The sequence below is a fragment of the Coturnix japonica genome, chromosome 5, assembly GCF_054131305.1.
Source record: "Coturnix japonica strain WE chromosome 5, WE-NBRP24, whole genome shotgun sequence".
NCBI classification, from domain to species: Eukaryota; Metazoa; Chordata; class Aves; order Galliformes; family Phasianidae; genus Coturnix; species Coturnix japonica.
Genome location: NC_140667.1, coordinates 8,065,183 through 8,091,864, shown reverse-complemented (window position 1 = coordinate 8,091,864; position 26,682 = coordinate 8,065,183). Strand labels below are relative to the sequence as shown.

The 26,682-nt window shown below is 35.5% G+C and overlaps 1 protein-coding gene across 18 annotated transcripts in view; it reads right to left on the bottom strand.

Annotated features, from left to right (window-relative positions):
- The window catches only part of SHANK2 (SH3 and multiple ankyrin repeat domains 2), a 320,253-nt gene that overhangs the window by 227,200 nt on the left and 66,371 nt on the right, over positions 1-26,682 (bottom strand). For 15 of the 18 annotated variants that reach the window (XM_085548205.1, XM_085548207.1, XM_085548210.1 and 12 more), the window contains one exon: positions 16,967-17,033. In XM_085548205.1, coding sequence (XP_085404331.1) covers positions 16,967-17,033 — 67 coding nt within the window. Of the gene's footprint in view, positions 1-16,966; positions 17,034-25,864; positions 26,060-26,682 lie in introns of those variants that run through there. The other 3 variants (XM_085548215.1, XM_085548217.1, XM_085548216.1) reach the window with 2 other exon arrangements.

Here is a 26,682-nt window from a genome sequence, read left to right as displayed (position 1 = left end):
AAAGCAGAAACTCGAACACACCCTAAGATAAGGCACTAGGCTAAATCCGTAATAAATTATGTGGATTGCATCAAGATTTACACTTCTTTAATGCAGAACACGATCTGTTACTTGCATAACAGAGTTTAGACACGTGAAAATTTCCCTCCTCAGCTGGCACAGCTACTGTGCCACTCCTACTGGAGATTATTTAGAAGCAGCCATGGCTGGAAAACAGAAACACAAACAGCTTCACAAAAAGAACAGTGCCCAGGACATAGAAAACCCCAAGTCTCTGCTGCAGGAAGGTGGTCACTGCCATTCTGGGGTTGCTGAGTCTCAGCATTCAGAGCAGGGAGCTGCCACCATGGCAACACACACATCTCCAGCACAGGCTCTCTGTGCTCAGCACCACTGCTCGGCCCCAGCCTTTGCAACAACAGGCCTTCCTCCATACTTGTAGGTTGCAGTTCTGCCAAGTGGAGAAGCGCAGACTTCAAATTCTTACATTTATTTTGTTCTTAGTTTTTTGGGTGTTTATTTTTTTGTTTGTTTGTTTTTTAAATAATCATGCAACTTTATTTTTTTAATAGGAAAATGAAGTTAATGAGGAAAAAAAACCATGATGTTAAGTTCTGGCCATATTTATTGCCAGGATATGACTAAAAAAATTTCTATTCAGTACTCCACTGTAAATGTTCAGATAGATGAAAAATTATGTTCAATTGAGTAATTCACATTTGCCAAGAAATCACTTTTGAAGTGTACTTTCTAATAGAACACCTGTACTCCACAGAAAGATCAAAAGCACAGCTAACCCACTGGAATTTTGACTCCACTAGATCTTCTCTCACTTCAAAAAATAAAAGCCTTTCTCACAGATGTGTAGAAAAACCCCCTCTCGCTTTGGAGGTAAAATGGCCCAAACTTCAGTTTTTGGCGATAAATAAGATGACAAACCCTTCACCATCCAACAAGAGTAAGAAAAATGCATGTACTACCCTTGCACATAACCAACCTAGTAAAACAAAAAGTAGATTTCAGCAGATTTAGGATTAAAACATGCCCAGAAGAAGAGCGATTCAATAAACATTACATCAATTTAATTATTGGAGTTTGTTTCAATGTGAATGAATCTTAGATATTTTAAAGCATCAGATTCTTTCAGCGTTTCCTGTTTTGAGGTTCTCAAGCTTTTTCTTACAATCTTTTTAGTTTGCTGAATAAATTACGAACAGTTTCAAAATAACATCGCCTTCATTCTATAGCATTTACAAACGAATACGTAACTAAATCTTAAAATATACATTTTAAAACCTTATGTTTCATTGTCCTTTTCAATACATTTCAGTCAGATTGAACAAGAATGATTACCACATGGCATATTTTTTATGACAAGGAGAAAAATACAGTTCTGTGCCTTAATGCCCAAAGTATTTTCTGCATTAGTAATTCAGCTCATACAAGTTTGCTTCTATTTAATTGAAATAAACAGTGTTAGATTAGTTCTTGCATTTTGCTGCCTTTTTTGGTTATCTTCACAGTGAAGGTAGTGCATCCATTGCTTAGTAAGATGTCTGAATATACACTGTCAAAGTAATGGGTCAAAAGAAAAAAAACACTCTGTCCTAAGCATAGATTATAAATGTAGAATGTCACCTAACTGCTGGGTTGTCCTTAGCTATTTTTAATTGCTGAGCTCCAAAACACAAGACTCCTAACACATAGAAGCCCATGCATCCAATGTAAGGTGAGCACATTCTGCAAGTGATTGTAATTTCTTATTTCTCCTAACATAACCTTTTCTTGGAGGTGCTCAACCAGTGGTTCAGGCCAGGATTCAATAGTTATCATACAGGTATGTATCATCTAGAGGGAACTGAGGGGATGAGTGCCCAGAAGTCCAAGGGATCTCCAGTGAACATTAAAATGGGCTGCTTTGCTTAGTCCTAGGAAATTATTCAGAACTGTTACGGAACATCAGTTGCTGTGCTGCTGTACACCAAATCAGCACAAGAGGTTCTCAGTTGGTTTTCATCCCATGAATATCAAATGTATATAAACTACTGCATAGCAGAATTCCAGCTCTGACCATGTCAGTATCAGATTTACTGTAATAGCTTGGTTTACACAAAAAGGAATAGAGCTTTCCTCCATACAGGTTCCCTACCACCTAGCTACTGGTGCATTTTTAAGATACAGGTCTGCTGAGTTAGGCCCTCTCTCCATTACGATGTATGTCTTCTCCTCCTGGGAGAGTATATCCTCCCTTTGTGCAGATAACTGCTTAACGCTGAATGATAAATTAAGACACCCTGGAATACTGATGAATAACTGAGAAAAAATTTTAGCTGCTAGTGCCATAGAACCTTTATTCAAAGACCTAAAAACATTTTTCAGAGAATTATTTTGAAATATTTGATGCTTTCCTGAAATATAGCTATCAGAATGTAATATACTGCTATTTAATTTTGTTTCCATACTCACTGTTTTCTTCAATTTTAATTCCATGACCTCTCAGAGACAGAATCTCACAAATATATCCTCCTCTGTATTTTCCCATAATAATATCATAGCCATTTTCTCTAGCTAGTCTCATTCATTTGTTCTCTGCCATAGCTTTTCCTAGTCATAGAAGAAGAAATATGTAAAAATAGGCCACAAGAAACTAGACACACTTGATATGCACAGCAAAAATAGAGCTCTTTAGCACCTGGCACTCTCAAGAGTGTTAATTAATCTGGCAAGATAAGCCATGCTTTGACCCGAAATAAAAAGCTAAGCCCTCAAAATATAAATTCAAGCTAACATTAAAAAAAAAAAAATACTATGGACTTGTGGCCTCCTGATTTCTTGCATCATATAACCCCAGAAGTCTGGACAGTTGTTATGTGGAGAAATAGCAGGGAGTGCCTCCTTTTGAAGGCAGTGAGAAAGACACAGAGCTGGGATCAGAGTGTAATGCATAGCATATAACACGCTTTGGTGGGATGGGGGCTGTGGAGGCTCTCATCTACAGGAACATGACACATAGTACACATAAAAACAAAGATTTCAGTCAGCTTGACCTCTCTCTGAGGTCAAGACAGTGCCTGCACTCCCAGAAATGCTGGAAATACTTGTAGCTGGATGTTAGATTAGAAAAAAAATGAATGAGAGATTGAAAGGACAAATCAGCATGCTGGTAGTCTGCGCTTGGAAAGGTTTTTCAGCAGCAACAAATAATTTCTTCAGGATAAATAAATGATGTGTTAAATTATACATTTTACAAGGTACATTTAAAAGTGCAAGCACAACACAGACTTCATGTTTGATTTCACTATCGCAGATAGGTTGTACCAGGCTCTGAGCAACCTGATCTAGCTGTGGATGTCCCTGTTCACTGCAGGGGTGTTGGATTAGATGATCTTTAAAGGTCCCTTTCAACTCTGATGATTGTATGGTATTCCAAAGAGATGTAAGAGCCAGCTTACCAAACAGGAAATGCTGCAAATACAGAAGATTATATACAAAGAAAGAAAACTGATTTATCAAATAGTACTTTGTTTTCATAAGAGAACACACATTGGAAGGAAATAAGGCTAATCAACTTTCACAGTTTTCTTGTTTCTGAGAAAGAAACAAGCTACAGTGATAGTTGGCAGTGTGCTGGAGTCCCATTAGATAGGCTAATATACTGAAGTCCTAATCTACCAGAGTTACCAGAAATATATAAATAAAAACAAAAAAGGGATACCCCTACACTTATATAAATAATGTAATTGTAAGGTTGTCATCTCTTCCTGCCTCTTCAATCTAATAAGTCTTGTTTTGTTTTCATTCAACATAGACTGCATCCAATTACAAAAACTTTCTCATTCTCTTCCAAGCTTTTCTGAGTTAAGATGGTATTTTAATTGACTGACCAATTATTTCAGCAACATTATGTAGAAGATGGTGCAGAAAATAGTCTTTTGACTTTAAAATTTGATCACATAATTGATAGGACACACATAAAAAGCTAAGGAAAAAGTTAACAGTTTAGAGATTCCTTAAGAAGCAATCTTGCTGCACAGCAGCACGTTTCCAAGGCTATGCATAATGTGTAAACTACACTGGCCCCAGGGAGACAGGAGGAGACTATCCAAATGGAAGATGCCTGGTCAAGCATCAGGGAATAAGCAAAAAGAAGTGCTGCGCAAAAATTACACCAATAAGCTTAATCCCTAACTGGGTTATTCATTCATATTAAAATCTACACATATATTCATAGTCAAATGCAGAGGGAGGTAGTATAGATAATAAAACTTAATGTCTATTTGGTTAAATTGGTGGAATTAAAAACTGAAACCCTTCAATAAGGGCCATCCATAAGTTCTGTTGTATATTATTATGAAATTATTCAGATTTTCAACTATACCTGAAAACACAAAAAGTCAGATAACACAAGAACAATTTCCCTTACATAATTAAAAGCAAAGTTAGGGAAAGAAATAATAAACATGTTCTTTTAGGACTATCATGTGTTACTAAAGATAAAGAAGAAAACCAGTAAACCAGGCAAAATCCGGTGTCCTACTGAATTAGTACTCTTCAGGACTAAAATAATAATAATAATAAAATAATAAGGGGGGACCGGGGGGGAGAGAGGAGGAATTTCCAGACAGCATCTCATTAAAATAGAGGTGGAACATCAGAAGAAGTTCAAGTAGTTTCAACTGCTTTGGGAGTTTAAATATATAGAAATGGGTTTAAATATTCAGGAAGTGTTTACTCAGAAGGTATTTTCCCTGGTATGACAAAAAATTGACTGCAAAAATATATAGCTTGTTGAGAACTCCAAAGAGAAGGCTGTCAACATAGACCCAGGAACACCAGCCTATGAGATTGAGATATAAACAGAGTAACAGCAACAGTGAGAAATATTGTGAGCAGTGTGAAATACAGTGTGAAATATTACACTCATTATGAAGCAGCGTGCTTCAAAGCCTATCCCTTTATCAAGTTTAATCTGTAATTTACAGCAAATGGTCCTCTCTTCATTTTAAAGACACGCTGTATACTACAACAACAGTTTTCCCTGAAATTCTGACATTAATAACATGATATTAAAATCAGATTATTCATAATATATTAAAACAAATTTCTTTAGTGAAGCCTAGGATCTTAAAGCAAATTGCCAAGCCACTGTATACAGAATGGAAAACATAACAGGAACTTAATTTTGATGAATAATCTTATTTGGAAGAAAAGCAGCATGCTTAACTGAAATGTTGGTAAAGTTACATAAATTTAGCATAATAGAAAGAGGAGCTCCAAGTCAACGAAGTGTACTGAATCTGTTCAGAATGGAAGATATTAGCAATTACTGAAAACTCAATCTTGAAATATTTATTTGAACCATTTGAAAAGAAAAATATCATCCTTGCCAATCACTAAGCTCATACAAATGCTTAGTGAGTTGTTTTACATGACTGGAAATTGAACCAAGTTGCTTCTGCATTCAGAAGGCTATCCTTAATCAAATTCAAATATTCCATGGAATATATTTCCCTTTCCAAGCAGGGGTTATACTGAACCTGACTATTTCAATAACATAATGATGAACATATTCACCGGCATGCAAAAAGGTTATATCTTTCAAAGTTGATAAACATTCCTGTCTATAGCCTTAAGTTTGCATTCTCATTGTAGTCCCATTATGTAAAAAAAATAACTGGTTCATAAAAAGACATGTGAAGAAGTCCTCATCATAAAGATGTACATTACATCTAATTTGTTTTTTCCCCTCTTTTATTTTCCAGTCCAACTCTGTATATACTATAGGAAATACAGGATTATTCTTTAGGAGAAATAGAAAATCACAGGATTGCGCACATGTTTGCATAAGATGCTCCGAAATTAATGCCTCCCATTTATTCTTATGGAAACTACAACAGATAAAGTAAGCACAGTAACATAATTTGATAGAGCTAATCATCAGCTACAAAATTATGTTCTTCAACAGAACATTAACTATGCATTTACACAAGCAATAAGTGGCAGCCTACATACTGTGTTTGTAAAAATACACATCAGCTATGTAACCCACTGCTTTGCTGCTGCTGTGATCATGATGTTGCTAGAAAAATAATACTCATGCAGCCCATTTTTCATTGGCCTGAAAATATGGAAGTCAGAAGGCACTGAACCCTCACTAAGTGGTATGTGTGGTAGGACAGAACAGACAAGATTGGCAAAGTTCTCCATGCTCTTCAGACTGGTATGAGGCCTAGTGTTATTATGCTGCAAGAGCATGGTTGTCTTCCCCTGTGGCCTAACACTGAAAATTCCAGCCTTCAGCTTAGACAGCATTGTGAAATAGCAGTCAGAGTTGACGGTTTGTCTGGACTCGTGGAAATTCAGAAGAATCACACCTTTGCTATCCCACAAGACAATGCACTTCATTTTATTCCCTGAGAGCTGCATTATGAAGTTTTTCTTTGTTGAGGACTTCACACGCTGCGTTTTGGCTCCAGTTTATAGTGGTGATACCAGGTCTCATTACTGATAACGATGCTAGCTGTCACTTACATCCTCATATGGGTTCAATATGTCCTGACAAATTTGCATATGGTGTACTTTCTGTCCATGAGTGAGCATTTACAGAACCCACCTTGTACAAACATTGCAATATTCCAGCAATACCGCCATCATTTCCAAGACACTGAAGCTGATACTCAGCTCTGCACATGGTCTTCTACTCCTAATCCACAAATTCATGCAGATAAATTGATTGAAACAGTTTCATGCTGTGATGCTGTGCATGGCCATCCAGACTGTGACTTCTTTCACATTGCTGTCACCACTGCTCAAATGCACCACCTACTACATCAGTGTGCTCCCATCCACACATTATGGTTGGTCTCCATAAATATTCAGCAAGTGTCAATGAATGTCAGTGGGTGACATGGAGGAATTCAGTGACACACCTTTGCTTCATGTTCACTTCCATGTCAGATGCCATTTTGTCAGACTGCCCCTATGCTGCCATCTGTCACACAGCAACAAAATGTAATGCAGCATTGACAGTAGGGTTCAGTCTATACTATGGCACTGCCAACATCCTCTACTGACATTGTGAGCCAAGAGAATAAAATAGAGGCATTACTTTCAATGCAGTCCCTTTTCCTCAGTTCTGCCTATATCTATTTTTGACCCGGCTTCACAGCTTAATTGTTTGAAATCCTATGTAGTGTTTGACATAACATTAGAGAGCTCTTGCTCATGCTGAAAAGTGATTTCAAGAAAATATGTTAGGTTTTTCAGGAATACTAGAGCTCTCTGTACAACACTTGAACAATTTGCCTTCTGTGTTATTCCTTATTTGGCTGCAGCATATCTTACAGCTGCAGTGAACACTCTGTGCCTCATCTCACTAGCACTGGGCCTTCTGATGTACTGAAATGGGTGTTGCCATCCATACTCCTGTTTTAGATATATCTCTACTTAGTGATTAAAGCATATTATCCAAAGGACAAACTCTCCTAAAACCACACAATTACAGAAAGTCTAGGGGTACAGATTTGAATGAATCCTGATATTAATTAATGAGTACCAAGACAATTAAAATTAAGGTAATACTGATCAATTATCAGTGATAATTTATTATATTCTATTGAGACTTCCATTCAAACTTAGTTCAGTTCCTTGTTGTATAACAGAGTGGTTTTAAGGCAGTCTATTAAAAAACAAAGCAAAAAGCAAACAAACAAACAACACCATTGAAACATGGTAACAGGATGCAGAAGAGTCAAGAAGCCTGAGCTAGAGTAAAGGTCCAGCTGGTACAACCATAATTAGAAACAAGATGCATCTGTTTAATGAAGGAGTTATAAATTCTAGAACAATTCACAAATTGATCCAGAACTATCAGACAGCAAGATTCAGATCCAATTTTCCATACCCTATTTATTCATTATTACAGGTTTTAGACAAGACAAATTTTTGAGTTGTAATTCAGTTAATGCAGGAGTTAGCTAATACAGATTCTGTAATCTGCACTATGGAGAAGGTTAGACTGCATGATCACATTGAACTTCTTTCAGCTTTAGAATATATGATCTATAAAATTGAGTCAGAAATCACTGAACAAATTTCACATCCCATATAAACTCAAAAGTATTTCCTTCTTAAATTCTCTAAGCCTAATTTGACTTACTCTGATCTTGCCCCCAAAGGTATCCCAGGGCAGCATAAGATAATATGCTTATTTTTATCTGGAAGAATGGCTGGGAAAGCTGGGTTCCCAAGGGACAGGTTGCTCACTTCCCTCTTTCAGTGCCTCCAAGAGGAGCCATGGGGTTTTTGCACAAGATCTGGCCATGATTTAGAAAAATTCAGCCAAGTACATCAAATTAGTGCTGCACTTCAGTGATAACAGAACTGTAACTTCCAACACAGAGGTGAATTTCACTCATGGAGAACAACAGAAATCATTATCAGAAGTTCAAGTTTGGCAGAAACATTAGTTGAAAATTTCAGCATTTGAGAGCTCTGGGGTATGTGCATTGCTGTCTTATAACATTACCCTTGACCTGACAATTTACTTCAGTGGAATTACCCTTTAATGTATTTCACCAGAATTGTTGAGGATACTAAAATCTATTTGATTACTTTTCTTTTTTTAAAAAAAGAAATTACTTTTGTCCACTTAGTAATGCTTGATATCCAAAAATACATTCCACTTATATCTCCAGACAAAACAATTATACAATTATAATTGTATACAATTATTATTGGTATATTCTCAAATCATTTTTCTCATTATGTTTTAAGGCTTTCTTCCTTTTTTTCCTTAACATAATATGATAGATACTGTTTGTCTTGACTTTTAATTCATCAGCCTGCATTAGTTCTCCAGGTAGCCTATGATTTTATTTCCTATTACACTACTTCAGAAGCTTCAAACCAGTGAAGGGTATTAAAAAGCAAAATAAAATATAATAAAACAAAACAGTGTTGGAGAAGGGATCCCGCTCCAGAATGAAACAGCATGCAGATATTATATTATATATTATAAATAAATAAATACATAGATAAACAAGCAAGCCACAATTCCAAAACTGCTGATCCCAGCCTGGAGGGAGCAGAGAAGACAAACACGATTTCTCCTGATCAGGATGCTTGCAGACTAGGAGCAAGCTAGAAGCCAAGCTTGGGGAATATATTTCTAACTACTTGGGTCATATCAAATGAGACAAGACCCAAACTTGTACCCCTTATTCATCCCTCCTGTGCCATCCTCCCTGAGTTCTCCAGAAGGGAAGATGCAAATAAGCCAGCCAGCACTGTGTGACCATCACTCACTGTTCAGACCACAAAGCTCTCGCATGAAAAGAAAACTAGTGACACCACCAGTATTCAAGATAGCTTGAGATTCCTCTGATAGTTTTTCTTCTCCAATGCAAGCCACTTCTTTCTTGATCTCAAATAACTAACATGAACAGGTGTGGCAATTATTCCCTAACAGATATGTTACAAGAACATGCTATGGAGTGGTTTACAAAACCAGACCACAGCATTCTGAAACCTACAGTACCTACCCTAGCTGTTACGCATTTGGTGATTCTATGATTTGTCCTCACTTTCCTGCTCAGAACTTCAGAGAAAGCATCAGAAATCACAGGCTATGACCAAGTAATGCTAGTAATCTACAGTACTCTGCTTTGCCTGCAGTTTTGTATCAGATTAGAAGCTCTGATCTACAAAGCCCATATAAACAACAAATATGTTAATATGCACACTGAAGTTCAAAAGCCAAAAAGAATGATCCACTTCTGAAAATAAGGTTTAAACTTTGAAATAAAACTAAACGACTACCACAATATTTTGTGCTAATGTATATGCAGAAAACAATTTACTTGTGATCAAAGGGAAAAAGAAAATTACTGGAAGTTTTTCAAGCTCTGTCCTACATTTCAGTATGTAATTACATTAAGAGATAACAATTCCCAGTTCTCCAATTTGTTTGCTCCTTCCTACCAATGCTGAAGCATATGACATTCTGTTTCTTATAACTCTTAGGAAAAAAAAAAATAATAATAATAGCAACAGACTTATTGCAGATCACTTAGTATTTGTTTAGTTGAAACTGATCTCAGAAGTAATTAAGGTCAAAAATCTTCCCATGGATATGAGGAATATTAGTAATTTAATTAATAGATATTAAGATTAACGATAGTATTTAAAATAAACTACAAAAACAAACACGGGATTACAGGATTATGGCAGTCCACCCAAAATAAGCATTTAAAATGTGGGCAATGAGGATCTCAGTACCACTGCTATCCTGATTACACTACTATTAATCCCCTTTCTGTGTTAAAATGCCCAATAGCATATGAAACAGGTTAATGTTACTTCTCTTCAAATAACAAATACACAGGGCTGTAATACATGCTTGTGTCCCTTTTTCTTCTATTAAGTAACGTGAGCTAAAATTAGAACTAGTTGTAGTGCACTGCTGACAGTTTGTAGATTTTTAAGTCTTTTGATTTGCTGCCCTTTCTTGTTTCTGCTTTTATCTTCCTTGCTATGATTTCTCTTAATGTGAGAAGTATTCTGCAGACATCTGATTTCTGAAAATCAAAAGTGCTAAAAAGGTTCTCAAAATCAAAATAAAAACATTAAAAAAAAAAAAGTGGATTAATCATCAGGCTGGCTAGAATTTAATAAAAACATTTTCAGCTGGAAAAAAAAATAATCAAGAATGCTGACCTCAATTACTCTGATCCAAGAAAATGGGCCAGAAAAGCAGTTTTACCAAAAACCTACTTGTATCTTTGTCTTTTAAAAGACCCGTTTTACTTCTTCTAAAATAAAAGGCATGTTTCTTAACCTATTTACAGTCACAATTCCTATAAAAATAAATACTTATGTTTGAAAAATGTTTTACATAAAAGCAATTGCCTAATGTGGAATATGTGTATTTCAAAGGGTAAGCCTACTGTATTAGCAGACTTTCAATATTTAAAAAGAAAATACATGTGAAAGCACAAAGCATCACATACACATATCTCTGCATAATTATAGAGGAATACAGGAACTCTGACTTGAAGCCTAGCAACAGTATCCAAGTATTAGTTAGTCTGCTAATCAACTACCAAAAACTCACACATCAGCTCAATATGTCTCAGTTTTCAAAAGCAAAAGCGAACAAAAATAAAGCAAAAGAATCCTCTATTGCATCGAGCTTCCGAGCTGCTGAAGGACAAGATGCACAATATAAAACAAACCTTGTTCACTTGAAGAAGAACAACTCATGCCATTTAATCCATATGAAAATTCATCTCATCACAAAGAACCAAGGGAAAAGACAGATTTAAAAATAGGTTATCCAAGTCAAAGGATTATCAACTTGAAACATACTTAAGATCTGCATATCTGTATCTAATGAAAGCTTCAATATTCTTACATATGTGATTGGGCTTTGTACCTCCATCCTATAGACGCCATAGTAAATTCTGTACAGCAAAAGCTTCCTAAATCTGCTGTGCTCATTTACTCACAGACAGCTGCAGGCTGGATGAAAACAAACAGGGATTAACTTTCCTATTCATCACATCTTCTAATCCATTACTTTCTCTTAGTTTGCAATAAATACATAAAGATAAATAAATTATTAATTTACAGAATCTTTTTAAATTTTTTATTTTTATTTTTTTTTAAGCTTTCAAAGTGGTGTGTTTATTTTAAAGTGATGTGTAACTGCTGAGCTACCCATGAGGAGCTTGTGTAATGTCTTCCTCAGTGCAGAAAAGATGGACCAATAGTCATAACACTGCAAAATAGTTCTGGATTCCAAATACTCTCGTAATTAGTAATAATTAGAATAAGCTGCTTTGATGTTGTTACTATTCCTTAAATGACTAATTTTGGGGCATGATAAATTGAAATAATCCAAGAAGCTATGCTAGTCCTTCCTACTGCTTGTCAAACAAGTACCATTTGGTGATAGGTTTTTCATGCTTTATGAAAAATACCATTTTATTTTGCTTCCAATAGGATTATTTTAAAATGATAGGGCAATTTCCAATCACCCCTTGAACATCTGTCAAGAAAGCAAAAGGGATTCCCCAGTATTTGGTATGCCATTACATAAATAAATACAATGAGATCTGGATCAGTTTTTTAATCCCTTACTGATACACTTCTTTCCTCTGCCCTGAAAACTCTGTCTTTTAGATATGATTTGGTCTTACAAAAAAGCACCATCCCTTTCAGACCAGTGTGAACTTCTCCTGTTAATGACAGCATGGTGTCTTTTACTGTACTAAATTATTTGCAAATCTTTTTCTCATTTTGCTCCTTAAAATGGCAGCACCAAGTCAAAAAACTTGTTATCTGTGATAAATAGATTTCATGTCTCATTTCCAATATACCAGTCACCCAGATAGCTAATGTATGATGGAAAGATTAAGTGGCAATGATGGTGGGATGAGCAGCAAGGTGAGGAGGAAAAAAATTGCTGATACAAGAAGGGAGAGCATGTGTGAGAGAACCCACACAATCATGAGCATCCAGTGGAAAAGATCTAGTTTTCAGTGAGACAGAATTGCTAACAGATTTTATGCTGGTACAGTGGATAAGCAAAGCAGTTTCACTGAAACTCAAGCTTGCAGGGAGATACAAGGGCTTAGATCCAAAAAGGAATATAAGAGCTTAAAGTGCAGACAAAGTTGAACTTTTAATGTGCCATAAATGAGAGTTATGAACATAGCAAGTGGGCTTGGATTCTGAGTCTCTGCTTTGACTTATTCATCAATTCATCATAAGTTTCATCTATTAAATAAACTGAGAAGCAGAGGGCTTCACCAAGGCTATGAAAGACATCAGGCTTTCTCCACATGAAGAAATGACATGGACTTAGAAATTCAGGTGCATGCTCTTCAACCACAGTGGTGCTGCTAAGAAAACCTCCACCAGCTCTAACCTCTCCTGGCAGTTGTGAAATCCTGAAAGATCCTATATGTCTTAAAACACATTTAGCTTATTCAACTGAACAGCCTCTGTAGGACAGCTGAGAATTTTCTGGCAAAATCTGTCTTGTTTTCACAGCATTAGGTAGACACTTATTCTGGCAACTTCTGAGTGACACAGACAGCCAGCATTCACCCTAGAAGAACAACCCTCTCTTTGGGTCAGACATCACATACTTTAGTAACATAGGTCACCTATTTTCGCCTTTTATGGTTCTAATATTATTCTTATTAAATTTTCTTTTTACAGCATAGTGTCAAGTATTACAGTTGCTGCAGAAAATCTTTTCTCATATTTACCTATTTTTTCATTATTTTAGCAACTTTGTCTGATATAAGTGCTTCATAATTAAATAAAATGGAAGAACAATCTCTGTGGGAATTGATCTGTAGAAACTTGTGAACTTTCTGTTCTGCTGAACAGCACTGCTGTAAATTATTATTTTCTACTGCTAGGGAATACCTAGTTCATTTTCCACTTGTGCAGCTTCTCCGTCATCTTCAACAATAAAATAGTCATAGCACTACAATTTGGCATCAATCCAGGCAAGAGGAAAAAAAGCTTCCTTTCAGACATGAGGTCAGTCTCCTCTTAACTGAATAATACCAGACTTTGTATATGGTATAAAGTGGTAACCTACTCTAAAAGCCAGTGAAAATATATCTGTCAGGCAAAGGTGGAACAGCTACTGAGTAATAATACACCAAGCACTTAAGCATGCAAATATATTTATATTGAGTTCTTGCACACTAACACAGTGGGGTTGCTACTGTTCTGTTGCTACTGGCATACTGCAGCCACCTTCCATTACTGCACAGGCAGTGATGTCCTCCCATGGAAAAACTGAGATATGCCACCAAACGAAGCAGTTCATTCATGGCAACACACAGCAAAGGATCATGAATCATAAGCATTACATTACTGCTGTTAGATCCTTATAATTGCCGTTTTGGCTACATTACTCGAAACAGCTTTGTGACTACTGAGAAACTGGAATACACCCACACAATACCTTCTGCATTGAAAGTACAAATGACTTCCTACTGCAATAGTTTGGGACAATAATTTTATCAACGAATAAAGTTAATTAGCATATACCAAAACAGATGGACACTGATAATGAAGTCCTTCACTGTTCTGGATTAGAGATTTCAATAAAATGTTTTTTTCATATCGGATACATTAGCTTGAGAAATGTAAAAACTCACTTCTATTACCAGATAAAAATACTGCTCTGGAAACTGTAAAGTTAGGTCCAGCCTTCAGACATGCTCATCAGTTAAAATTTTCACATTCTTAAGATGACACACCTAGGAAAGTTATTATTAGGCTTCCATTTATAATGTAACTATATGGAGAGATATTGAATGAAGACCACAAAACACTAAAACATTAGCTCAGAAGTCTTCCAAGGGCAATGAAGGGTTTCTTCCCCGATGCATTGCTAACCCCTCCATCGCTAACCCACCCAGCGAATTTCCCAAAGCTGTAACTTGTAGATTGTTAAATGGGTCTAGAATAATAACAGCAAGGTTTAATAAACTGGTTCAATATCAGAGTTCAGTACCTAATCCAAAATACTCTGAGGGATAAAAGACAAAATGTTTCTCAATATACTTCATATTACCCACTGTCTTTTCTTCTTGAAGATAGTTCTCTAGGTCTTTGCTATTTGATTCCACTCTGTTGCTTCTACACACAGAGAAGGTGCATTAATGAAAGGATTTATGTTGGAATAGATCTAAACTACAGGAATATGTAAAGAATAAGTAAGATAGGAATATGTACTAACAAGTAAGATGAGTAAAAGTCAAGTTTAAATGCTGATATGAGTCTGCACCTTCTTTATCACAGTAGCTGTCAGCTTTTCTGCTCAGGACATTGTTCTTGGATTCCTCTATTTATTTTCAAGTTAAACAACATTCCAGAAATAGATATTTTAATGGCTATTGCATTTTTTTATTATTAATTTATTCACTATTGTTTGCTTTTTTTTTTTCTTCAGGTAATAATTCTTAAGGGACAATATCTGGCTAAATCAAATTAGCTGAGAGAAACAGCATAAAGGAATGCTTGCTCTTTAGAACAAACCTACTATTTTAAATAGTTATATGCAATCAATAAACACATTGGAAAAAAACTGACAAAAGCACCCGTATTTCCATTCTTCATTAGGAAAGTGAAGGTATAAGGGAAAAAACAGGAAAAACTTCCCATATAAGCTTGTTTTTTGTTTTTATTTTTTTATATAGAAATCACAAAGAAAGTTTAAATAGTCATGAACATTAAGTTCTGCTAAAGCATGAGCCATGTGACTATCATTTTTTCTCCTGAACTGAATCTCATCCATCTAGTATTTAACAATATTACAATCTCTCTTACATAGTAAATGAAAAATGGCACTGATCAGGGGAAGGAAAATAGCATGGAACTGAAGTCAGAAAAATATCAACATCAAGGTCAGAATGGTTTAATGCAAACCAGCTTAAAGTCTAATGTCAATAAGGGTAATGTAAGCATTACTTATTTTATAATTTCTCATATTGAAACTGTAGCATAAAACTTTTAAGTAATTCCTAGGCTAGCACTTCTTTCATTGTACTTAACTATTTTTAAGATATAAAAAAATACATTTAGGAAGGCATAAAATGTAATACAGTGCACTGTCTATCTGCAGCACTTGTTCTACGCAGGCTGTATAGGCAAGTCAAGAACCAAGAGCTAGCACAGAAGAAACAAATTGAACCATTTGAATATAACCAGTCATTTCAGTTCATTTCAGTATCTTCACAAAATTCTAAAACCATTAATCTTATGTAAACATAAACAAGGTGTTCACTGTATTAGGAATAGCTGGTTCATTTTTATGTTAATTTTTTATATCAAACTACTTATAAAGACAGAAGGAAGAAGATATGGAACTGGAAAGGAGTGATCCTACTTTTCTGGTTAAAAAACTTCCAAGCATGCAGTGAGCTGCAGAAACAAGACATTTACGCAAATCTTTTTCAAAATTTCCTGAGTTATCTCAGTGCATGCTACAAAGAATTAAGAGTATTACAGTGAGACTAAATTTCATATGATTAATTTTCAAAGGTATCCCTACAGAGAACGTGCCACTGGGAAGGCAAAGGGAAGAGCAATAATGTAGAATAATGGGAAGGGAAAGGGAAGAGCTTAATGTAGAGCAATACTTTCTCAGATTTGAGCTGTTTGAGTTGGCTCAGTATTCCACATGAATAATACTATCAAGTCACAGATACATTATGGAGTTAAACCAGTGCAGACCTTCCTACTTCAGAACAAATGCCCTTCTTAGTGCAACAATCTTTCTGTAGGGCTTTAATTGGTTTTGTTAAATTATTTTAATTAATCTGTATAAGAAATTATTTTATTGAAATTATCTTTATTTTAATGGCAGAACTCACTGTGTGAAAAGATGTTTAAAAATTCTGAAGGCTTATCTTGAGGGCTATTAATAATGCCTGTCATTTGGAACTGATATAGATTTCATGCAGTCTCACACACCAACTTCCACGAAAGAAAAAATTGCATGTAGATAGATAGTTTTTGTCATGTATGTATTTAGTTCTGGGGAAACATCTTTATTTTTCTCTGACCAATTATTCCCACATGAGAACAGCTTTAGCCTGATGCTGAAGTTCAAAATAGCTAGAAAGACAATTTACTCCTCTGGGCATGAGCACGTCTATTTAATCCAGCAGATACTGACTAATTCATACTTAAAACATCTGCAACTGTTGCATTACTTATCAAATTTTCCTTTTCTAAGCATATTTTGAAGACATTTCATCTTTCCTCACCTACCTGCAAAATTTAAGGGAAAGATATTTTTAAAATCTCCCTGAAACAAGACCATCACCAGCCTCACAGGCACATCTAACATTAAATCATATTTAACATCTTAGTAAAATCTTGGTTGAAACATGAATAACTTATTTTCAGTGTTTGAAAATATTTTGCTTACCAGTATCAGCTTCCCTGTGATTCTTGATATATTCAGCAAGCTCAAAATTTCCTGCTATTATAGCCACCTGAAGGATTGTAAAATAGTTAAAATTAATATCTTGCCATAATTCAATAAGTAGGAAAACATGCAAGTTATATTACTAATAAACATCACATATTTCATTTTGCAAAAGCGATTAATTATTTCTTGGACATCTCTATTTCTGTTCTTCAACTGTTGCACACAATGCATTGTAGAAGCAACATTGTGAAATGATATTACAATCTATTTGAAAAAGTACAGCAAGTCTCCCAGTTACCCATTAAATACGTCTGCTGTGATCACGGATGTCTCTCAGGCGACTGCTGTAAGACCTGTGGAGTTTTCATGTTGTGGCAGTCAAAAGCAGCAGTGAACATTAAATACAGCATCCTCAGCACTTTCAGGGCTGTACTGATGACTGGAGAATTGTATAATCACAGGTTCGTAGTGATACACTGAAGACATTATTTTCCTTTTATTGATCTGCCTTGTTCCTTACCTGAACACTGAATTAGAAGCTGCACAGCAACATACGTGGAATAACCAGGAATGAAACACCAAAAACTACAGTAAGTTAGGTATCACTAAGACAGCAAATATGACTACAAAAGTGAAACTTCAATAGCTTATACAGATGTAAATAATTTAACATATTTATTAAACTACACTTCTGGTAGGAAAAAAAAAAAGTTATCTTTTTTATTTATTTCCTGATTGTAAAACATGGATGCATGACAGGCTATTCCAAGTCCTCATTTAAATGATCTTAAGAGAAATACCTCCACAGGATAGGAAGAAAAATTTGCTAGTGCTATTGCTATTTCCTCCCTTCTTCCTCTCCTGCTTTAATGTGAATATCCATCAGCTCCCTTTCCTTCACTTATTTTGAAGCTTTCTTTCCTCCCAGTGTCACTGTGTCCTTCCTAATACTGGTAAAAGTGATACACTGAGCCCAGTTTACCCGTAAGAGCTTCTGCATATACAGGGTGAATCACAAAATCTTTAAGGTTGGAGAAGACCACTAAGATCTACTGCAGCTGTCATCCCATCACCACCACACCTATTAAACCATGTACTCAAGTGCCACATCTACATATTTCTTGAACATTTCCAGGGACAGTCACTCTACCACTTCCCTAAGCAGCCTGTTCAAAATCTTTCCACTCTTTTTGAGAAATAATTTGTCCTGATATCCAACTTTAATGCAGGTCCTTACTTAAGGACTCCCCTGGAAGTAGCATCGCTGTCAATCATAAGAAATAATTAAAAATCTGGGGAAAAGTCTGAGTTGATGACCAAGAAAAATTGTCAGCTGGTCTGAACCATTCAACTAATATCGGACATGACAATTAACTAAAAGAATGAGATATTCTTAGGGAGGTGTATGAGGTACAATACAAGTAATATTTTTAAATGTAACAAGTCTGAACTTATTCTTTCTCTTACTGCAGCAAATTTCTTTAAAGAGACAGACTTTATACACTCATGACAAGGTACAGTTAGAAAATCTTGACTATTATGCAGGTAAGAGTTTCCAAATCTAGTAGACTCAGAGCAGGCTTAAATCATAAGCCACATTTCGGACATCTATTTCATTTCAAAATAAATTTATTACATAAATTTTCTGTGCTTTTCATTCAGCATGCCTCATTTCATACACTGTATCTCTTTCTGCCATTAGTGAATCTTGTGTAGGCTTTAGGCTTACTATATATCCTACTAGAACTCTGCAACCAGTCTCATTAATATGCAGTCTTGTGATGAGTATTCACACCAGAAATGGGTGAAATGTCTTACAAAATTCCTAAATAAAGCTAGATGGGAAAAACTTACAAATTATCAAATTTTCTGCTTTGCTCTACAATCCTCCTGGTGAGCTCAAATTAAGGCATTTCTTTAGACCTAAGTCATCACATTGGTCCTCACACCTCAAGTTACCGCTCACAAAATACTTCTGGAAATCCCTGCGGATCCAGATCTAAATCCCTGCAAAACCCAGATCTAAAAAAAAATGTTTTCAAATATACTGAAATAATCTCCAATTTATCTCACAGCCTTAAGCAAGCAGCAGTTTGTTTAAGGAGAGACAGGTTGATCTAGTTCAGGTTGTAAAATTTACAAGCTTGGAAAGTATAAGCAAGCCTCCAAAGAAATCATTATGTTTTAAGCATAATACACTATCAAAATGACATTTTCAGATTACCAAGAAAAGCTTAAAACAAACAACATCACATAGCATTTATCATGTCTAAATACTAAATCCAAGTCCCCCCTCCTTTTTCTTATTTATTGCTTTTCATACGTTACATTTTCCTTCGCAAATTGTTTCTTATCTCATCATAAAATTCTAGCCAACATAAAGGCTAAATACAGTAATTAAGTTTGTTTCTCATTTCAAGTGTGTTTACATGATAGCAGAAGCTCTGTTCCACATTTACACAGCTCCTAGGAGTTGTACTCAAGAGGTATTTACTTGGGCTTTAAAATAATCTTCACTAGGCAGTTAATAGCATCACAAGTGCAATGTAATAATTTTTGTCTTTTAAGTAATTGATGCACACAGAATAGCACCATACTTACTAGTAACAGTCACACAATTTCTCATTATAATATTAAACTTAAGGAAATATTTTGCTCTGGGCACTTCTCAGTTGTTTTGGACTTAATTGATTCTTGTGAGCAAAATGTATTATTATTAATCAATAATGCTGGTTCTAATCAAACACACTTGATTTAGACTGCAATTGACTCAGACATAAAAAATATATCTGTATGCTACATTATCTGCAAAGATCAGTGAGTTCAAGCAGAGGTACATGGATATGGTGGAGCACTGCCACCTCATCATCAATAGAGATAATTGCCTATCTGAAAATTATTAATATTTTAACCATTCGTCAGAACACCTGTATTCCAGGAACTAGTCATGAAAAAACACCTTGCTTCTCAGCACTGATAATATATCCAAATCTGGTCCTCAGCCTTCAGTGGCTAGTTTTAAAGTGCAGCTTATCATTCAACCTGGTCACGGCACTATAAAAGTAACAGAGAAGCTATGCAAATGCTGCCTGTTTAACCTCATATTATGCAACCTGCCTCATAAAAACAACATTTGTATATACATCAGGGAGTGTTATGCAAGCAATAATACCTTTCATCAGTATTACCACTAATTGGCATGCAAAATTCAAGCAGGGAATTCAGCAGTGACAGGCTGCTTGCTAGACAGCCATGTTACTCAAATGAAAGAATGTTTGATACAAAAAAGATTTTAAAACTCAAGTAAAACATGTTGTGCAAATGACAAATACGTTTTATTACTAGAAAAAAAGATAGCTGAGAGACAGCTTGACAGAGAATTGTTTCTGAACCAAGCACTAGATTCAGCAAGCTCAAGGTATCAACTATTTTAATTCAATTTACTTCAAATCAGTAGAAACATTATGTAAAATTCCAACAGCAAAAATGAAGGCAAGTATGGTAAGATCTAAAGAAAGCAAGTAAAAAAGTACAAATATTTCTTGGCATAATGTCAATGTGCTTCACTTGAATTTGATGGGTAAAGAATGTGGGAGAAAGTGAAGTCAGAGAAATCTGAAATATATAAAACTATATTCATTCAGTTTTTACAGTTGCAAACTAAGCACAGGAGCCTCTTTTCCACCAAAATTCTTCTTGAACCAAAGTAGCAGTGTGATTAGACAAAACTATTAGTGTGAATGCAAGTGAATGGTCTTCATATGATCAGAACAACAGGCTCCATCCAGTACAAATACAAACTGAAGTGGTCCAGCTTTTTCATGTTAATCAAATAAAACTTCAGTGGAAATATCTGTAAATGTACTAAATTTCATTGTATTTTAGAATGAAATATATATTTATGTACTTTACAAAAGGTAATAGAGTGATTTCAGACTCAACATGTCATTAAATATCCATACTTCTCCTGCAGGGATGTTATACAGTCAGATTTCTACTTGATAGGTTACTGCATGAAAGAAAGTTCTCTTTGGCTTTCTTTTTTCAGTTACAATACATCTCTTCTTAGCAGAAAAGAAGAAGAAAAGCCAGCACAAGCAGCAAAACTTTAAGGAAAGTCTCACCCAATTCCAGTAGGAATTGGATTCCAGTCATCAAAATGCATCACATGCATGTTTCCAGACATGAGATATTGCCATGAAAGGTTGGAGCTAGCACTTTACAGCTAGCAGCTAGCTACAGATTCTATTATGCTGAAGCTTCAAAAATTGCAGCTCTTGAAAAAACAGCATACAAAGCAGTCTTATGATATTTCAGGTTCATGTCCTTAGTGAAATTATTCTGTAAAACTTGATGAAGTCTGGTTATCTTCTCAAAAAGTCATTAATCTATGTTTCCACTCAAATCTGTAAATCTTTTAGCCTATTTTTAAAGGCCATATTTACTATGCATTGGCTCCAGAATTGGGAAGACTGCTCCTGCAGCATCCCAGCACAGTGACAGTGAATGTCCAGCTGAGAACCGTAACTAAGAAGTTCAAGTACAGTGCTTTCTCACCCAAAATAGGAGGTTTTATCTACTTCATGGACACTCAGTTGGGATCACTCACATGTAACACATACAACACAAATAGCAGTTCTCTTGATTTTCATATCATCGTTACGGGCAATCTTGTATGACCACTAGTAACCAAAGTTAATTGTTTATCAGCTCACTCCCATGTCTAGCTTACTTCATTAAGGATGGTGATATGTACACAATTATTTTCTAATTACATTTGAGAACATAGAGAGTTAACTTGAATAAACACCTTTACAACAGAGAAATGAGCAGAAAGTAAAGCTAAGCCTGAAAACCTGTGTAGGAGGTATTTCATACAAAATAAGATAAACCCATGCAGATAGAACGGCAGCATCATCACCTACTTCCATGATGCCCTGTCTTCATAATGTCATCTTAACAAAATGTTAATGGAGTCACATATGTGTCAGAGCTGCTCTGCACTCAAGTCATGGAGTTGGTGAGCTATGGGGCAGGGCAGTCAAGCACTGGTTGTTGCTGTAAGGGTGTGCAACGCAGAGCATGGCCAGTAGCTGTGTGTTTACACCAGTATTTACTTCGCCTTGGAAGAAGCAAAGCTCGTTACAGCTGCCCCATTGTATTATGTACTGTCTTACAGACAAATGTTTCTTTTCAAACCTAACCAGTGATACTTGCCTTACTGTTTGTCATGCCAGGCATTTGAGTGGTAATTAAGTGGCAGCTCAGCGAAGCAGAATTTTGAATGAAGTGGCTGTGACACTTTAGGCTGCAGTGGGGAGCAGGCAGAGGACAGGATGCCCTGTGATTGCTGGTCCTGACATATGCTGCAAGAGTAAAAGTATAACTAGAAGGCAGGGTGCTTCTTCCTACTGGCACAGCATTATTTTTGTCTGCTGGTTTTCTGTTACTTACAGCAATGAAAGATCCTTCTAGATTCAAGGAGTTTTTAGGATGGCTTTCAAAAGTCAGTCCAGAAATCATATGAATGATATGAATCAGATCAATCAATCAGATATGAAGCATTTGATTAACTCTGCTTTCATGAATCTTGTTCCCCAAAGAAATTTAGTTAAAATGAAGGCAAATAAGTCTAGTTTGTATATATATATACTGGGGCCTGGTAGATGTCAAGAGACAGGTTTCAGCAGAGAGATTCATAAAGGCTTTCAGACTCTAGTAAGTACTGTCTCACAAAAGGCTCTCTTTTCAGCATGGAAATTGCACCTGTCAATATATCAATTACTTATCCCCAAGTATTTAGACTTTCTGGATTGTAATTCATGCAGAGCTTTGTTCCTTTTGGGAAATTGGAAATTATATATACACTTTACCTGTCACTAACCTTTCATAATTGATTTTTTTTCTGCTCCTGAAATGTATCAGAGGTGGAGATTATATTAAATTAGAGTAAGATCTTTGTAGCCTGTTAGCAAATTCGATTTTAGAGCTTTAGGGCTTAGCCCCTGAAAGGCAAGCGCCACAGCAATATTACATTATTACTCTTAGAAACAAATTACTCCCCACAATAGGAAATGAATTAAAAAAGAGAAAGAAATTGAAGTTGTCCCCTATTAACGTCCAGCCAATGAACTCAGAAAGAGTTTCTATGTGAAAACAGGGAGAGCTGCTCACATTTCATTTATGTTTCACTCTCAGTCAAGGCTACTGCACTTCCTTCCCCACATGCTTAAATTTGAGACCAGGTGAGACAAAGCTTTCAAATGCTCTGCCTAAATGGAGAGTGGAAGAAGCTTTTTGTGCTGCACATTTGTAGCTGCAATTCACAATAAGCAGTTCATGATAAAACAGCTAGCACTCCCCACCTGCTTTTCTCTCCTTCTTTTCCAGACAATTTCACTTCCCTGATGAAAGCACATTTCATTATTCTTTCTTTCAGAGCTGATGTTTCACCCTTGCATTGTCTCTGCTATCCAGCAGTGCTCACTAAATGATAGTCTTTCAAGAAAGCTTGAAATAGCAATGAGCTCAGGTATGGCAGTGTACATTAATGGAGATAGCTCTATCCCAGAACAAAAGAGAACTTTACTCAGTCTCAGGCAAGGAAGAGCAACAAATGCAACATAAAAGCTAGTCTGGGGCCTATGTACATAGCATTCTCCTATCTCTGGAAGAAACTGGATGATACAACCCAGGAATAAGGTTCTCCAGAAATTGCCTTCCACTCAAATTGTAGACTTATAAAATTATGATTTATAATACCACTAGGAAAAAGGTGATATGATTCACAGCAGAGATAGGTGATAAATTATCCCAAGCTTCCTTTGGAAGGAATTGTTAGGATCACCTCCTTAACAGAGACTGTCTGATGAGCTCTTGCATGTCTTTTAATTGTGACATAATCTCTTGAAATTAAATATAATTGAAATGTTTGCATTTTTAATGAAAAAACTTCTGGACAAAAAAAACTTAACAACTCACTGACAGTACCTGAAACATAAAAACAAAACAAACAGATCCAACAGCATAGTAAAATCTAAATCATTCTAAATAATTGCCTTATAATCACAGACTTTGGACACTGAAATGATATCTTTATAATTCAATACGAAGTTAAAATGTTGCTTACCATTGGGCATTGAAAAAGAAATACAGTTCAAGATATTTCTATCACGTCCTCCTGACAGAAAAGCTATCCCTACTGAAATGAAGAGGTAAAAGCTTTTCAGAGTTTAAAGCCACTTTGAAGGCTGTCACTGTGCATCATTTCATTATTCATCTGCAACAATGTTAGAATCTTAAATTCCAGTTCTTAAGTGGGAAACCCTTGCTCTCATGTATGAGCATGTGTGCCCATGCTGCACATAGCACAGTGAGGATATATTCTGGATAAATAGTGACACAAAAATCACATAGCACACTGTGGACTTGGAAAGAAATCTTAAATCGATATGCATTAGTTGCTCTCATATATGAGCAGCATGTAGATTTTAAAACTCTCCTCAGTGGTGCAGATGGAGTTTGGCTTGGAAAAGCATGAAGCAATCTGCATTCTGAATTTCTTTCCCATAGGTGTGGGAGAAAAATGTACTCTCAAGCATTATTGGTTTCTTGCCCAATTTAAGAGAGCTTTTAAAATTAAGATATGTTAATGTATTCAATGAATACAAAGACATATCTAGAAATCATTTTCCTTTGCAAATATATTATTTTGTAATATTTTTGCAAAATGTAACAGCTTTAGCTATTTTTAAGTAGAAAAGACATCAAGAATTCAATAAATAGAGCAAAAAGTCTATATTCTGAACCAGCTGGAAAATTCTATGCAGTTGCAATAACTATATAATCTAAAATAGATATGCTTAATAATCATGAATTCAGTATTTTACTTTCCAAGTTCAAAAGGCAAAGCACCATCCCATATTTTATAGTTGTATTGATTACAGTTGACTCTTAAGTTTGAGGCTATAAGGCAAAATAAAACTAAAGGAAGCTTTTTAGTTCACCTTATCATACAACACAACTAAACACTTGTTCTATATGCTATTAATATCAATATTCCATGTTCTTTTCTAATAGCGCTCCTGACTACACTTAAGATGGATGACACAAAACACAACCTCAAGAAGATATATATATTCATCTTATGGAGACGTATCTTTACATTTACACTCCAAAACTTTTAATAAAAAGTAAACAGCTTTGAAGTTCAGATATAACACACATGATTATAAATATGTTAGAAGCACATTTTATCATGAGAATTCTATATTTATACATAAAGATAATTTTTTCCTGAAAACAAATAAGTATTGTAAAAAGTTTTATTCAAAGAGAGGAAGATTACTAAAAGAATACTGAAATTTGAAATTTTCTTTCAGATATAATGTTGTTTTCAAGTTTCATCAGAACATTGAAACAAGGACTAATATATATATATATATATATATATATATAGAAGAAGCAAAGAATTAACACTTAATTTTCTTTTCCTCAAATACCAGTCAGAAAAGATTCTATTAAGTGCAGAAAAATCCTACATCTCTGCCAGGTCAATAAAATACTGGCAGTTTTACTAAGATTGATCTATGGTGTTATTACAGAACACAAGTAAAAAAATTATACTCAGCATTTTCATACATGCTTTTGTCCTGGACAGAAGATAATTCTTAACTGATATATTTACAGAATGTAAAACAAGCCCACTATTTTCAATTTAGAAAGGAATTAACATTGTATATTAATATAACAGTTGTCCAGTAGATGGCAAAATATCAGCAATATCTTTCATTATCTTGAAATTTGCTTAATTTAAACCCCAAAGTACAGTACGTTTTTTTCTTTTTCCTCCTAGTCCTTGCTTTCTATTTCATTGGATAGCAGGATTAGCTTTACCTTTTGGATGTTTTCTGTATATTATCTGCTTGAAAGACAATTTCATCTTCATCAGTTCTTGATACAACAAAGCACAATAATGTTACTATCCTTTAAATAGTCCTTTGAAGACAGTTTCTTCGCCACTGAATTTTTTTTCTCCCAAAGCATGCTGCTGCTACTGTTCCCAAATTTGCCAGCACATGTTAGCATACTGTGTACAAAAATCTCTTAGCAACAATATCTTAGTGTCTAACATTTTCCTTCTTCCAACTATGATTCACGGAGCCATCTGTAGTCAGATATTGACATGCAGTATCTTAAAATAGATACCTTGCATTTGCTCAACAACTAGTTTTAGCATCTGAAAAAATAAATTATGGGCAAGGGCCAATATTTCTTTGAGGCTCTTCATCATTCCCTTGATCATTTTAGCACCGTTTAAACAGAGGCATGCAATGATCACTTTGCCTCAGTGTTAAGGTCACAGCTTCACGCTTACCATCACACGGCAGTGCGCAGGTCTGCAGTGCTAGGTACCAACATCTTTTATGAACATGTTAAAGCTCTCCATGCAGCTTCCCGCACGAGGGCCACCTGGTGCCCTGACTATTCATTAACAGTAATCAAAGACTTGACTTTAAAACTTTAAGTACTGCTGCATTGCAGTACAAAGGCAAAAGTGTTTTGTACCTTAGGAACCTAAGTGCCCCAAAACAGGTGGGCAAAGCTTTGCATCTTGCTATGCAATGACAAAAAGACTTCCACAGCAGTGGTACAATAGGGAATAAAAGATGTCCTAAATGTCTCTCACAGGTTACAAAATTACAATCGGATCT